This window comes from Phragmites australis, chromosome 15, assembly GCF_958298935.1.
Source record: "Phragmites australis chromosome 15, lpPhrAust1.1, whole genome shotgun sequence".
Taxonomy (NCBI): Eukaryota; Viridiplantae; Streptophyta; class Magnoliopsida; order Poales; family Poaceae; genus Phragmites; species Phragmites australis.
The window spans coordinates 3,607,511-3,624,187 of NC_084935.1; the positions used below are offsets into that span (position 1 = coordinate 3,607,511).

Sequence of the window (16,677 nt, forward strand, 5' to 3'; positions counted from 1 at the left end):
AATAAAAAATAGTATTCCCTTCTTTCAAAAATAATAAGCGTATTTTTTTAAAAAAAATTAATTTGTATGTACGTTAACTAATATTTAATTAAATTATAAAAATATCTGGTGTATAAAAATTATATAACTAGATTCATAATTCAAAATGATTTAACACTATACATGTTTTGTAACTATTAAATAATATATTTTATGAGAACATATTTGTTAAAATTCAATTTCGAAGATCAAACTTAAAAAAAAATACGCATATTATTTTTTAATGGAGGAAATAATCAAAATTATATTTTAAAAACAGTGTTGTTGTCTAAAGTGATTCTTACCTATGAGAGGAAGTACTAATCACAAGCATCAAAAGCCAAAAGAAAAGGGAAAAAGTAAAAAGAAGCCACTTATTAACGACCACCAGCCAGCCCCACTAGTCACTCCAAGCCCGCGTCGCCACCTTGCAGCCTTTACTCCTCTCCCACCCTCCCCGTTCAATTCGGCTCGCTCCCCCCAGTCCCCAGTCCCCACTCTCCACTCCAAAGCTCGCCTCTCTCTCTCTCTCTCTCTCTCTCTCTCTCTCTCTCTCTCTCCGCCATGGCCACCACCTCCTCCTAGCTAGCTCCCCCCACACCCCGCCCAGATCCGCATCAGCTTCCCCGCCCGCTCGCGCGCCGGCAGAACATGGGAGGGTGCCACGCGAAGCCGCTCACCCACGACCCCGACCACTCGCCGCCGCACGCCGCGCCGGCGACTCCGCCCCCGGGCTCGGCCGCCACCGCACCCGCACCGGCCACTCCGGCAAAGAAGCGTTGGGCGTCCTCCCCCTTCTTCCCGTTCTCCACCCCGAGCCCGAGCCCCGCGCACCACCTCTTCGGCGCCGCGTCCCCGCGCAAGTCCCCCGCGCCCCCGGGCTCCGTGCCCACCACCCCGGCGAGGCGCCTGCTGCGGTTGCCCTTCCCGCCGCCGTCGCCGGCCAAGCACATCAGGGCAGCCCTCGCGCGGCGGCACGGCCCCCCGCGCCCGGCCATACCCGAGGAGGGCGGGGAAGGGGAGGGCGGCGGCGGCGGCGGCGGCAGGGGGCTCGACAAGGGGTTCGGGTTCAACAAGGGTTTCGCGGCCAAGTACGAGATGGGGGACGAGGTGGGGAGGGGGCATTTCGGGTACACCTGCGCTGCGAGGGTCAGGAAGGGGTCGCACAAGGGGGAGGCCGTGGCTGTCAAGGTCATCCCCAAGGCAAAGGTGATGTGCAGTTTTCGCAATGCATGAATTTGGGTCATTATTTTGGTGTGTTCTCGGTGAATTTTGAAGAAACCGCCGGGTACCCATCTGCATGCTAGTTTTCTGGAAAATGAACCTGTGGAAATTTTAGTGGTGGTTTAGATTTGTTAATTGATGTCGACTAATATGGTGTTCTCATGACATGATACTATACAACTTTTGAACAAAATATTCCTAGAAACTTGTGGTGACACGGCACTGTGCTGCATTGTGCATTTCAAACAAATGAGTGAATGACTAACTAATCGCGTGCCCTTGAGGATGATTAAGATTTTCTGTTCTGTGCATTCTGCCTTGCTGGGTATGCATACAAGGTCTTCTGCTGCAAGTATGCGTACTTGAATAATGAGATTCGAAATAAGATTGGTGTCGTTTATTATTTGTGAGATTTATATTTGATGTACTGAATTAATTGGCATTATATAATTTTTTCCCGAGTCAAGGAGGTTCCAACTAGTTTAAGCTCCCTGTAGTTGTGCTATTTTGTATTCTGGAACCAAAAATAGTCTCAATCATAGCTCGACGTGAACTTCGTTCCTGATATGTACAGTTTTCTAACATCACCTGCGGCTTGCTGATATCTTTTGTCAGATGACAACATCCATTGCTATAGAGGATGTGCGAAGGGAGGTGAAAATTTTGAAAGCTTTGACAGGAAACAAGAACTTAGTCCAATTTTATGATGCCTACGAGGACAACGAAAATGTGTATATAGTAATGGAGTAAGCTTCCACTACCTGGAAAGTCACAATGTGCCTTTACTTAAAGTTTTGTATGCTATGAGGATTTCTATAATATATGTAGTGTGTTGTTACTACTCATCATCGGCACCCACAACTACATGAAACAAAAATCAAATCATGAAAATACAACTAGTTCCTCTTTGCTAATTTAGTTTGTGTAGCTTTGTGCAGTACCTTTTTTTCATTTGTTTATTGTTGGGGTGGCAAGAATAGTCTTTCGAAAGCATACACAATAACCTATGTCAGATCTAAAAAATGATTCTGTCAATTTGTCAAAATAGCTGATTGCCTTCCCTTTATAATGATCATTCTGTTTCTGAGTATCATCCATATGCTGGACCAAGGCAGTATGGATAGTGTATAGTTGTATAATCCGGTATTAGTTGTCACTTATTATGCAATTAAAATGAACTTACATGTCCTTTGCGGGAGGCAGTCATATAGATATATTTCTGTTTTCCCGCCCAACCTTGATCAAGGATATTCTAGTGAGGGTAAAAGCTTCCATAACTGTTGATATCCAGCCAAATTTCATTAGTACAGCCTACAGGCCTTTGAATGATTTCTTGTATTAAACATTTGTTTTCGCATTTATATTTACCTTTTGTACCCTGCTTGTAGTGATCCACTGATCCTTGTACTCCCTTTTCTGTATTTAACATGTCATCCATGCCATGTTCTTTTTATGTTAATAGTTGATGTTAATTAATCCAAAGTCCTGTTGCATAGGTTGTGCGAGGGTGGAGAGCTACTCGATAGAATACTTTCCAGGTATTTTAAAAGCAAACTTAAATTTGGGAAATAACACTATAGCTCACGGCAAAATGTGTGCTTCAACACAACTGTTGTTTTGCATTCTTAAGAGGTGGGAAGTACTCTGAGGATGATGCAAAAGCTGTCCTGGTGCAAATATTGAAAGTTGTTGCTTTTTGCCACATTCAAGGAGTGGTTCATCGGGATCTCAAACCAGAGGTGATGTATTTCTGCTACAGTTGTAGCAACTTTTCATGATTTATTGGAGGTTTAGAAAATACCAATTATCCATGATTTAGAACCTTTCAGTTTTGCATGGCGCTGATAACTAACCATGTCTTACTCTCTGATCCCCACTGTAATTGGCAACAGCTACCTGTTTGTTTGTACTACCATTATGCACTACATCCATTAATCTTGAACATTACATTGTTCCATTGGACTACTATTTGTTCAAAACATTCCTTACATGTTTTTGCTATTACACTACTTTTATGATTTTCCTTTCTCTGTGAAAATATTCCAACTATTATCAACATGTTTCATTGCTGACTTTATCATGGCTTCTAAAATATATTCCTTTTTCAGAATTTTCTTTTTACTTCAAAAGATGATAATTCCCAGCTTAAGGCTATTGATTTTGGCTTATCAGATTTTGTAAAACCAGGTATATTTCTTTTTGGCCTATCTGTGTGTTTGATAATTTTATTGATCTCTAATTGCCTTGGCCACAAAGGAATTTAGTATTCACAGGCAAAAAAACTTAAATATGATGTTCTAATATTTTATGTAGATGAGAGGCTAAATGACATTGTTGGAAGTGCATATTATGTTGCTCCAGAAGTTCTGCATAGATGTTATAGCACAGAAGCTGATGTCTGGAGTGTAGGCGTAATTGCATATATCCTCCTTTGTGGCAGTCGTCCATTTTGGGCACGCACTGAATCTGGCATATTCCGTTCTGTTCTCAAAGCTGACCCCAGCTACAGTGAGGCACCATGGCCATCTCTGACTCTAGAAGCCATGGATTTTGTTAAGCGCTTGCTGTGCAAGGATCCGCGTAGAAGGATGACTGCAGCACAGGCTTTAAGTGAGTTTCATTCCATCCAGACAGGTTATATTGAATATTACATTGTTGTGAGTATTCTTTATGTTTTGTTTTTCAGGTCACCCATGGATCAGAAATTATAATGACATTAAGCTGCCATTGGACATCATTATATTCCGACTCATCAAAGCTTATATTCGTTCCTCGTCTTTACGGAAAGCTGCTCTGAGGGTCAGTACTTATAAACTTTGTTCTGATTTTATCCTTTTGTTTTTCATGGATATATGATATTGCTTCTTTGGTTTGCAATTGCTTTATCCGACATAAATTTGTTCTATTGAAAGGCTTTTAAGGGTTGTGCTTTAAACTGGTATCTTTAATAGTGGTTAATGAATCTCCAATTAAACCTTGATTAAGATCAATGCATACTACATTTTTATGGTAATCTTTATCAGAATTCTCTGCTTGCATACACGTGTGTGTGGTTAAGGTTGGTGGGAAAATCTACGGGTAGATATGTTCCTTGATTTTGTTAATTCCAAGAAAAGAAAAGAAAATGTTTGAACAACTCTATTGCCTTGGATTCTCTAAACAGAAACTTCTGTTGCCAATACTTCCATTTCAAATCCTATGTGGTTCTTACAAGCTTTGCTTGTTATACCATGAATGTTTCTTTCTGTAATGTCTGCATTCTGCAGTGATTAATGTGCGATCTTTCTTGATCTGATACAGGCTCTATCAAAGACTTTAACTGTCGATGAGCTTTTCTATCTCAAGGCACAATTTTCTTTATTGGAACCAGACAGGAATGGATGCATCACTCTTGATAATATCAGAATGGTTAGTTCATCATAGAGCTCTGATATAGTCTGTCCTATTTATTTTAAGTAAATCTGGTGACTCCTGTTGTTCCACGTTGTTTAGGCCTTAACAAGAGAAGCTACTGATGCGATGAAGGAATCACGAGTTCAGGAGATTCTTGTTTCGGTACATTTGTTTTTTAACCTATGACAGCATTTTCATTCATACACAACTTGTACCACTCACTGTATAACTGGATCTTCTTTTCAGTTGAGCGCCCTTCAGTACAGAAGAATGGACTTTCAAGAGTTCTGTGCAGCAGCAGTTAGTGTGCACCAGCTTGAAGCATTGGATAGATGGGAGCAACATGCACGATCCGCTTATGAACATTTTGAGAAGGATGGCAACCGAGCTATTGTAATTGATGAACTAGCTTCTGTATGTAATCTTCCATTCTTGCCCCCTGTGTTCTTTCTAGTTGCTCTATTTGGTGTGTATTCCCATATTTCCTGATATGTTACTTGCTCTCTCAGGAATTGGGCCTCAGCCCTTCCGTGCCGTTGCATGTGGTTCTGCAAGATTGGATCAGGCATACGGATGGGAAATTGAGCTTTCTTGGATTTGTCAAGTTATTGCATGGCATGTCCAGCAGGTCCCTGTCAAAGATGAGATAGCTGTTGATAGTCTCTAACGAGTAACGACAGCACAAGTTTACACTGCCCTAGCCCCTGCCGACTTGGTTCACAGACAAATTAACAGGGTTCAAGAACCGTCGATTGGAGCTTGCATATTGAGGGTAACTTTGTTCTAGCACCACCAGATCTGTCACTAATTTGAGTATAGAGATATGTTTGTTGTTGCCTGCCTACTGATCATTTAGTTGATAGGAAAAAGGAAAATCTCACCCATGTCTACAATATGTCGTAGAATAGTCATCATGTTCTGTTGTGATTTTGGGAACAACTTTGTAATACTTTGGTTCCTGGAACTGATGTTAGCTGCAGTCAGCCGGTCAGTCACTGGGATGGCGTTTGGAGCATCGACATGTCACTGTCACTGCCAAGAGTGCCATTGCACCGATTGAGATGAAATGCGTGATTTTTATGGTCATCAATTGCTCCTTCCGAATATATATTTGTGAGATGAAATTGTGTGACTTTTTCAAACTTCAGAAGATATTATCATGGCAATCGGCAAGCTCCAATAGTTTCTACCCTTATAATAAACTGGAATGTGTGCAATCAAATTGTATTGATTTTGACTAAGATGTAGTATGAAAAATTATTTAACTAATTTTTTGATCTTTCGTAATACTCTCAAGTAAAAACTAAGTGGTTGCAATAAAACTATTCAAGCTTTGGAAAACATTTTTTTGAACCATAAAACAGTTTTTTTTTAATCAATGCCTAGATCGGCCATATGAAAAGTATCAGAATTTCTTTATAAAAAATACTCTCATAACAACCTAATTTTAGTATGTTTCACCCTTATATTATACCATGTTGATCGCAAATTTGAGACTTGTTTGTAATTGGAAGGAGCAATAAATTTTAGCCATTAAAGACTTTAGTGACTTCAAAAAATTATTAAACACTAGTAACAAGAGCAAGGACATCCTTCCCTGGAACCACTCTTAGCGTGGTGGTGTTGATATGAAGTTATGACTCTACCCACTAGATTTCATATCCTGTGCTCGTATTTACATTTTTAGTAGTTTTATTTTTAGGTATATGATAGATGTGTATTTACCGGTGTGTGAGGGTGGTGTTTGCGTAGTGGCGTGCACACATACTTTGTAGTCGCAAAAATAAAAAAGGGTATCCTTGCCTGCATTGATACGAGCTATTGGTCCTCTCATCTGAACCATCGATTTTGTGTCGAACGTGGCAACCCACATGGTGGAAATCATGTTTCGTGGGCGCACGCTAATAGCCCAAGTCGTGCATCCAAGCGAGACGGTCCACAAAGCTAACTAGTGTCTCGATACAAAAATTTCTCGCTAACTTTTTTTCAAAACTTTTTCACGTTAACTATTTTTCAAAAGTTTTGACAGAAAAGTTTTTTAAGAAAAATTTCTGAAAATTGAAAGACGTGGAGGAAAAAAAAATTTCAAAAAAGAAAAGGAGGAGGCTATCAGAAAGGGGGGGCAAGTTTACAACTTGCGCGCGCGAATTAGCATCGCCCCTCAAATGGAGTGCACCTTTCATGTTTGTTGAATTTTGTAATTTGAAAGCAGAGTAAGGAATGGTTAACAGTGGAAGCAGGGTTCGAAAATACGACGTTAACCGCTCGGTTATTGCGGTTACCGGCCAATTCGGTCCGCACCGCATTTAAAAACCGAACGGTTATCGATCAAACTCAAATTCAAATTTTTGACAAATTTTGACCAATTTCTATTGAATTCCACTGAATTATTGTATAGTTGCTGCGGTTACCGATCCCGGATGATTTTCGGGGTTTATCAAATTTGTGAACCCTAGTTGGAAGGAGAGGAAGCCACCTACTCGCGACAGAGAGGCAAACATTATTGCAGCATGACAATCAAGTACCATTCCGAGGCGAAGCGAAAAGGGAAGGCGGAAGCGGAAGGCAATCGGAGCGACTCCATTCGAGCACCATGTCAGGACTCCAATAACTCAGGATCCGACAGAGAGAAATTCAGAACAATCGGATGGAAATTTTGAGGAAAGGGGAAAACGCAAGAGCCATACGCAGGAACTGGACTAGAACTAACTAAAATAGAGAATATCTTAGGATTGATTCTTGTTTTTCCCCCATTCCAACCACTCCAGTTATAAATCTCGGGTCTAGAGATAAGCTATTACATCTGTTCGATAGTTAAACAAAAAACAGTAAAAATAACAAGTTAAATAGGGATGCTTCATCACTGTGTTCTCTTCTGAACCTTTCTTCAGACATGTCTAAACTTATGAATTTTTAAGCTTTGACAATTCCCCCCTCACACAGTCCTGGTCCTCAAGGATTGAAATGTGGAAACGTGGCCTTGATGAATTAAGCGTCTTCCCAACTAGCTTCAGCTGGTGTTAGTCCTTCCCATTGTATCAATCATTGTGCCACTACTTCTCCAACCTGGGGAATAATCCTTCTGTCCAAAACTGATGTAGGTTCAGTCTTAATCTTTCCTGCTACAGTCACCAAGGGTACTCACGGCAAAGGAACAGCTTGACTGCCCAAATGCTTCTTGAGTTGGCTCATATGAAATACAGGGTGTATTCTAGCTTGCTCAGGAAGCTATAATTTGTAAGAAACTTGGCCAATTCTCTCAACCACTGTGAAAGGTCAATAGTATTTAGCCCTCAACTTCAGAGATCCTCTGAGTCCAAATGCATTCTGCCTATATGGCTGCATTTTAAGATAATCCATGTTACCAATCTCTAGAGTACTCTCAGTCCTCCTCTTGTCAACAAAGTATTTCATCCTTTCTTGAGCTTGGGTTAAGTTTTGCTTAACTTGCTGTAACAATCTCTCTTTTTCCTCGACTGAAATTCTGGCTTTAGCTGAAATGTTGCAAGGAATAGATAGTTCACTGATTTGGGGAGGATGATACTCATATAGAGCTTGAAAGGGTGTAATTTTGAATGAGGTAGGATAACTTGTATTGTATCACCATTCAACCATAGTCAACCATGAAACCCACTCATTTGGCTCTTAAAAAATCATGCTCCTAAGATAAGATTCCAAACATTGTTTGACCCTCTCTGTTTGCTCATCACTTTGAGGGTGATATGCAGTGCTAAACCTCAATAAAACTTTGAGTGACTTGAAGATTTCTTAAAACAATTTGCTGGTAAAGACCCTATCTCTATCAGTCACAATAGCAAGAGGCATACCATGTAACTTAAAGATGTTATCCATGAAGGTTTGCACCACTTGTTGGACTCAATATGGGTGAGACATGGGTAAGAAATGTGCATATTTTGTGAATCTATCCACAACTAACAAGATCACATCCTTGCCCTTTGTGGTGAACCATTCAGATAGTATTCTAGTTAATCATTAGAATGATCATTTTTCATAGTCACGCTCATAATGATTAACCGGAATACCACCCCGGTAGTCCCGATGTGTATTTACTTCTATGATCGGAATACACAACTTTACAACAAACACATCATCACAAGATATGATAAAGGACGAGTAATTAAATTGAGTTACAAGTCTTTAAGTAGATTTAACTTTACATCAAAATACATAACACAAATATTTGCTATAGTAGCTACGCAACGGAATAAGTTACGTAACGATAAAAGATGGGTAGCGCCATTTACCCTAAGACACCACCCCAAAATAACAACACATAGTAGAATGGCATTATTCCTGCCCATCACCAACATCGGCGGTCGTAAAGTAGCCAAAAACTAAATCTTCCTCACCTGAAAAGCAAACAAAACATGTGAGTACGAAGATAGTCGTAAGACTTAATCTATAATAGGCACTTATAAATAGCCCGACTACAACGAGAATGCATATGGTTAATTAGCAAGGATTCGGTCATAAAAGGTTAAGTAACTTCATATATACAAAAGCGATTTGGACTCAAACGTAAGCATCTACACCTAACCAAATCACCCTTATATCCCGAGATCATCAACATAACAAAGCTGTAACTTGTACCATATCAACTCTTCATCAACATCACCAGCTATATCCCAATATTCCATCATAACACCCTAATAACGAAACTCTACGATTGATGTAAATGGACAGAAGAATACTCATAACCGAGAGCATGGCAATTCGAATTATTTTTACACCCTGCAGAGGGTACATCTTTACCCGCACGATACGAGAACCATTCGGCTTTTGTCATCCGCTAAAGTGCACACAAAGGGTACCCGTGTTAACCTTTTCTAATTAAGCTCTGACCGTTTGAACATGTACTTATAGGTGCGGAGGTCCACTAGGACTACTTCCGGAGCACCCTAGTTACGCCTAAATGTGTGGAGGTAGCTGGAACTATTTATTGAGCAAACTAGATACCTCTACAAATTTATTATACCCACATCACATTTACGACGTTACCTCTACAAGTCTATTATGCCCATACCACCATAGGCCAATAAGCCAAAAGATCACACCTACAAAAGGTATTCGGCTTTATCTTACCATTATATCGACGTGTGATAAGTACAGAAAGTGTCTACACCGATGGTTTCTGACACATGAGCTGACAATCTGAATAAAATCCGAAATTATCCCAATTTGTTGCCTGTAGTACCCTATCTTATTTGGGGGGGAATACATCAGTCGGGCCAAATCAAACATTGCAAATTCTTTCAGTTCTGCAAATCTATCATTTTCAGTTCGTTGACTAAACTGAATAATCACATTATCTTAGGCCCTGGTTAGGATATATGTCTTTCTTTGTTTCCTCCGTAACTGAATTGTTTCCTACGAAATCCTTGTGTTCCAAAGTTCAAACAGGGCCTTACAGTTCGGAAATCTTACGGCAAGGGAAATTTGGATTGAGCTAAACCCCAAAGTTTTGTAAGGAGATCCCCATCCAAACGCCCCCCTTGATGGTTAGGCACTAACGTTTCCATGTGCCGCGCATGTGCACCTGCCAAAGAAACAAAGAAAATAGCCGGCGTTTAGTTGGTCACCGTAGCTATCAACCTGGAACTGTATCAGGTTTCCTGTCAGTTTTCCATTTGCATCTCTCAAATCTCAATTCATTTGACGGTGAGACTGGAAAAAGAGAAATTCATTTGATGCTGTCTGCCGTCTCGCAGACCTTATATTTGGAAGGGCATAGACCAATGAACAATCCCAGAATCTTCTAACAAGCGACTGTTTGAACGAGAGATCTATTTGGAATTCAGTTATATCGCACTGCACTATTCGTCTGTTTTAGAAGGATTAAAATTCTCGTAATCGAGATATCAAGAGCACCCTCAAACTTTGTGTGAGCTGAGGCAGCAACTATTCTTTTTAATGAAACAGTAAGATGCCATCTCCATCTACCGGTTACGTATTAAAAAACACAAAACCAAGGCAGCAACTGTTTACCGGGACATAAATTCCAAGTCAGCGTCTAATCGGGCCCGGTTCACTCGCAGAATCACAGTAGGTGAGGTATAACGTCAAATCCGAGCCATCATTCGAGCGTGTGTTTTTATGTGAAGCATTAGGCTTGTCGTGCGTTGCGCATCGATTTCCAGGCTGCGTGCGAGCTTCGTGGCCTTGGCTGGGGACCCGAGGCCCGGGGCTGTAGAGGAGTCGTCGGTGAGGTACTGAGGTGTACCTGCTGACTACTGACTGATTCGTTGTAGCCGCACGTACACGAGCGGCACGCCTCTGTCGGTTTGCTGAGCGGGGTCAATGTTTTCGACTCGGACCAACCTGTTCGCTGAATTGTGCTGCTGGTTTCACACGGGCAACAACCCACCCTCTAATGCCCAGCCGGAACGGAAAATTCTATTATATGCTGCGTACACACAACGTCTATCTTAGTTATTGATATTTATGTTAAGATTCATGTCAAAAATTAGATGAAAAAAATAGAAAATATATAAAAGAATCAACGGATGGATGACATGAGTGGATGACCGAGATAAACTATACGTACGCAATACATAACGAAGTTGTATTTCTTATATCAACTCCTAGATACGTGTTAAAAACATCAGCATATCATACATATACGTGCATACAGTCTATTATATCGAGCCCTTTATCTATACCAAACACCTATTTGTATTTTCTTCGTGTAGTTGAACATGATAGAAAAAAAAGATATCCTTTTATTTTAAAAGAGTAGAAACCGTCCGTTGTTCAATCCTACAAATAGAGTATTTCTGTGGGATTTGTCATCCCCAATTTGGTATTATTTGCTCACTCAGTGACGGATGAAAGTACGCAGCAGAATTGCTCCCATGGTTTCTTCGAAAATAGGATGTGAGTTCTAGCAACCAATGGAAATCAGGAGGCGCCCAGCTCCTCATCTGCTGCTATGTTTCCTAGGGTTTGTTTCCATCATGTGCAACAATCGTACCTCCACAACTGAGATTTAAAATCAAGTTCGTTCACATGAAGGACCCCAATTCCTACACTAGCATATAGGCAATCTGTCCTGGCTCTACGCTTTCCTTTTCCTGCCCTGTACGACACCGAGCAGGAAGAATCGATGGTACAATAACAGGTGCTGTAAAGCTTGGAACAGGGAATAAGCTGTTGCCTTGGAACGACGAGAAGAGGGCAAAGCATGTCATGTGCATGTGCGAGCATATCATGCTGTAGCCCAAGGGTGGAAAGGTTGGCGCCAACAAACCTTGTCAAACTGTGAGAGCCTAGTCTATATTCAACTGTTTGCCTGCCCGACCAGATTGGACCCGACCACAGTACTCCCGACGCATGATAGATGAACTGGGCTAAGTTTGATTTTTTGTTTGCTTTTGTGGGTCTCTTCTAGGTTTCAGAGCTTTGAAATTCAGGCAGGGACACTGTTAATTGAAGTTTGGGATAAACGGAATAAAAACCGGAAAAGCTGTAAATGGGTACAAGCTCCTGAATATCGGAATATCAAAAACAAGTAAATCCGACGGAAATACGTCGGTATTAATCAGGAACCGATAATTAAAATTAGAAAAAACAATTCATAGAACCATAACTTCAAGTATCAACACGACACATGATTAATTTATATCAATAAAAATAATTCATACCTGACACAAATAGATCACATAATAACATAAGTCTTAACCAAAAAACAGTCATCATATCATAACTCAAGTAATCGACATAACATACAGTCACACAAAGACTATGATTAGAGGCGGCACAAACGTAGGAGCTTGAACAACATCGATAGGACGGTAGCTGATTGAGACTGGGCTACTGGGGTCTGGGTGAAGTTTAGGATATAGGTGATGTTTGGCCTGGCTGACCGAGTAGCCTATAGGCTACATTATGATTTGTGAAGTTTAATCTCAATTAAAAAAGTGGAAAAATCCTGATTTAAAATGGGATATCGACAATACAGTTGCGAAAACAACAACACCTTTTAATCTCATTTCCGCGTAAGTCCAAAAATCCAAAAAATCAAAAAAAATGTAAAAAACGGATTTGAACAGGACAGGATTTATCCTGGCCATTTTTATGCCTACTCATCACTACCGGTTCAAAAATTACTTTTGCTACTGGTTTTTGAACCGGTAATAAATAAGCGTCAGTGATAGTAAGTATTATTATCGATTTTATGTCTTGAACCAGCAGCGATCAATATGTTGAAGAGTTCATGAGAGAGCAGTTTTGCACCGTATGACACATTGGTCCTAACTAGGAGGATGGAGGATGAATGGCCGAGGAGAGCAGCGACATGGTGATCTTCTTCTTTGTCTTTGGTAGTGATAGTTGGTATCATTACTGGTTTTTAATGGCTCGTTGATTAATCGGCAATTTGAGTTTTGTGAACCGACAGTGAAAGGGGGCATGGATGACTCATTTTGTAGTAGTGTAATGTGTTTTGTATGATTGTATCTTCTGATGTTTAGTTCGAAAGAGAGAGGGTGTGAGCTGGTGGATTGGAAATCAATGATCCAGATGAAGTTGGGGAGAGTTTTGAAATGAAGAAAAGTTGAGTATTGCAAATGTCTTGCCAATCTTAGTCTTAGTTGCTTGGTTCTTTTTAGACGGCGAGCTAGGTGTCACTTGCCATTTTCACTTATATGTGGTAGTATAAACGATGGTGCCCAAATTGTTATTGAATAACCTTGTTATACAATAAGAGCAAAGCGAGTCATGGAGTGTATAGTTTGAGAGACTTATGCAAATTTAAGATCAACAAGAGAACCAAACATTGACTTAGGTGGTTAATGAAGGTGGTTGTACTCTTACTTATAAGGGATTAAATCCTTGGTTTACTTATTGTATGTCGTACAAAAGCGAATTTTTTTTTAGTGGTAGACAATATCAACAGCGAGATGTTTATAGTGACTTCGTCAATCTCCAAACTCTGTATCTCTGATTTTCAGTAACCGTTGTGTGAGTACATATGTCTACGTGTTGTATTGAATTTTTTCAAAAAAGTTTAAGATCATCAAGCTAGGGACCTAAGCAAAACCAACAAGCTAGGGGCCTAAGCAAAACCGAGGTACAAATTTAGGGACTCGTGGTGCAATTTATTGTATTGAAAACAAAGTTCCGAGTGGAAGACATGTATATGCCGGGGAGGTAATTTCAATTGTATGCAAACATGCTACCCATTTGAAGACACGTAGTGTTAGTGGCGGAGCTAGGTTATGAAGTGTAGATGCACACATATCTCCTCACATCCAAAAATACTAATAAAATTAGCTCTAAACAATAAATTATTATAGCTTTAATAAACAGTAAAAAGACCTGCACCCTCCCTGTCTGACGGTAGCTTCGCCGCTGCGTAGTTTGTGTGGCGTATGGTTGGAGCCTCGGAGGGAACCGCTGTTCTTGACTGTTCCTAGCACAAGTTGCTGATGGATAACAGTATAACACGCAGAAAATTGGTGTCAAAAAGTTGGTGCAGGAGCTGTTGGTAGATATTGACTTTGGAATCTTTTTTTAAGAGAAACGCGACTTGGAGAACATTCACAGCTGGCAATCTAGGGTTCTACACCTCAATTCCTTGTTTGCCTTTCTCATGCCTGTTAGCTCTGTGCATGTCAAGAATCAAGATGAAAGATCACAACTCATGACGTGACCTTGTAATTTAACTGACGCTCCTACTGGGTACTGGCTCATTTGATTATTTCCAGAGGTATTGAAGTGGTCACTACAAGATTAAAAAAAAAACTTTCAAAACATGCAAGAGAAAATTCAGATGCGAATCCAAGAGGAGGCAAATGGGTGATGCAGTTGCTTTCATCATATAAAAGAAGCATTATATTACTAAACATTTGCACTCTGATCACGCCGGTGACTATCATCCAAGGATTTTTAATCCTGGGAATGTCAGATCGCCCAGCTTATCTAAGCACAAATTATTCCATCCTGCAGTAACCTAATGGCATAGTTGTGACAGTTTGCAGCACTAGAGTAGCATTATAGTACACCAGGAACAGCTCAGGACATGAGCAATTTGCCACAAAACCGATCTTGCAGCATCTGAAATACACATCCAGAGGAATCTCCGAACAGTATTCCCATGTTGATGAGCTCCATCTCCCGAATTTAAAACATGAACTCGATGCAGGGTTTGGTTAGCTAATCTGGACACGTGTCGCGAATCCAATGTGCTTACGGTATCGATCGGCCCATGTAAATCAATTGTCTGAAGAGCATTAATCTGACAAAAATTCGGGGAGCAAGAGACTGATTTACCTTATGGATTGGAGAACAATATACTGATTTTTTTCTTCTCAAAATCCATGCGAGTCTCATGTACGTACATATCTACACTAGTATAGTAGTATGAAAACCTTGGGTTCACATGAAACGAAAGAATGCGCTGCGAAATTAAGAAGGAAAAAAGGACATGTAAAAACGGTGACACTTCTCCCGTTCTCCGGCCATCTCTGCAGCGCCATCATGATTTCGAGGCGGCGCCGTGCATGCATGTGTTGTTGCGTATGGGTCATGTCGGCCTGCCGCGGTTGGAGGAGTGGCTGCCCAACTTCCTGCTGATGCTGTGGATCGCCGGGTTGGACCGCAGGTACCCGAACAGGCTGTTCCGGTGGAACGGCAGCGGCGTCGTTGTCCGTCGCCGCATGTCCTCAGCGGCCGCCCGGTTCACCGTGTACGGAATGTCGCTGGCCGACGCCGTCGATCCTCTCCCCTTCCGCATGGACGCGCTGCCGTCGCCGCTCTTCAGCTTCTGAGAGTGCGCGAACGACGAGGAGGAGGACAGCATGGTGTACTTGAAGAGCGGGTCCTTGCTCCCACCGCCGGTGGCGCGGCCCTCCGACGCGCTCCGGAAGAGGAAGAAGTCCTTGAGCCTCCACTTCTTGCTCCCGCTCCCGCAGCCTCGCATCATAGAGGTTCTTGGAGACGGAGGGGAGGAAGGTAACTCGTCGTCCTCGCCGCCGCCTCTGAACGGGGAGAGAGACCGTGTGGCTCTCCTGCTCCTCGACAGAGCCGTCGACACAGGGGCGGGCCGGCTTGACCTGCCTCTCTCCGACGCCTCCGCTTGATCCCCACCGCGCGCCCCGGCTCTCCTCGGGGACCGAGGGCAAGAGTAGGAGGCGGATGTGTCGTCGACCAGCAGAATGCTCGGGTGCGGCGTGTTCAGCGGCCGGATCCTGCCGCCCTCGAAGAGCTCGTCGGCCGCGGCGAGGATCGGCGTGGCCTCCTGCAGCTGCCCGCTGAATCCCAGCGTGAAGTCAAACGTCGCCTCGTCGCCGCCTCCGCCGCCTGGCGAGGCGTCCCCAGCGTATCTCTCCCTGGACGGGCTCGTCGGGGCGCTGGAGAAGAAGTAGCAGAAGCCCGGGAGGTGGTCGCCGCCGGCGATAGCCGCGGTTCTTGGGCTGCACGGTGCACTTGGCGCCATGACAGGCACCACCACCTCCATCTCTTCACCTGCTACTTTCGCTCTCCCTCTCTCCCCCCTTGTGTCTTCGCTTCTCCTTTAAAAGGCCATGGGATTTTGTTAGTGTGAAGGAAAAGTTTCACAACCTGTGTCTACTTATCCTCAATCTACGTATATTTATATTGAAATTCGTATTAGAGGGTTAGATAAAGAAAATTCTAAAATATATTAGAGAATTAATAGATGGATGAGAAAGATAATACAGTACGACCTTGTAAAGTTGCATTTACTATTATGGAGTGAGGTTTTGTACGAGAGATAGAGAGAGGGGAAGGTAGGAGGAAGCTCGTAGGGAGGAGAGAGAGAGACGTTGAAAGCCGTCTCCAAGACATCAACCATGTGATGGTATACACAACTTGTGTAGTTTAGTATATTTGATATGAACAATTCGTTATGAGATTAGTTTGTCAAGTACACACTCTTTGTTGTCATGCATGCAGCCGCTTGCAGATCAGGGCTATAGGAGACGGTAGATAAATGCATCATAAGATGACTTGTGTTGAAGACGTAGAACGGTGATTAAAAGACTTAAATGCTATACTACCATG

At 42.0% G+C, this 16,677-nt stretch overlaps 2 protein-coding genes across 2 annotated transcripts; one reads left to right on the plus strand and one right to left on the minus strand.

The window, feature by feature from the left end:
• The first annotated feature begins 430 nt into the window (after positions 1–430).
• LOC133892991 (CDPK-related kinase 5-like) lies at positions 431–5,922 on the plus strand. Its single transcript, XM_062333972.1, has 11 exons — positions 431–1,227; positions 1,858–1,988; positions 2,739–2,780; positions 2,873–2,981; positions 3,351–3,429; positions 3,556–3,852; positions 3,929–4,041; positions 4,543–4,650; positions 4,735–4,797; positions 4,882–5,049; positions 5,145–5,922. Exons 1-11 carry the CDS (start codon positions 670–672, stop codon positions 5,283–5,285), a joined length of 1,809 nt encoding a protein of 602 aa, XP_062189956.1. The 5' UTR covers positions 431–669; the 3' UTR covers positions 5,286–5,922.
• Positions 5,923–14,933: 9,011 nt separating this feature from the next.
• LOC133893299 (uncharacterized) lies at positions 14,934–16,258 on the minus strand. Its single transcript, XM_062334295.1, has one exon. The coding sequence runs from the start codon at positions 16,109–16,111 to the stop codon at positions 15,179–15,181; it is 933 nt and encodes a 310-aa protein (XP_062190279.1). The 5' UTR covers positions 16,112–16,258; the 3' UTR covers positions 14,934–15,178.
• Positions 16,259–16,677: the final 419 nt, after the last annotated feature.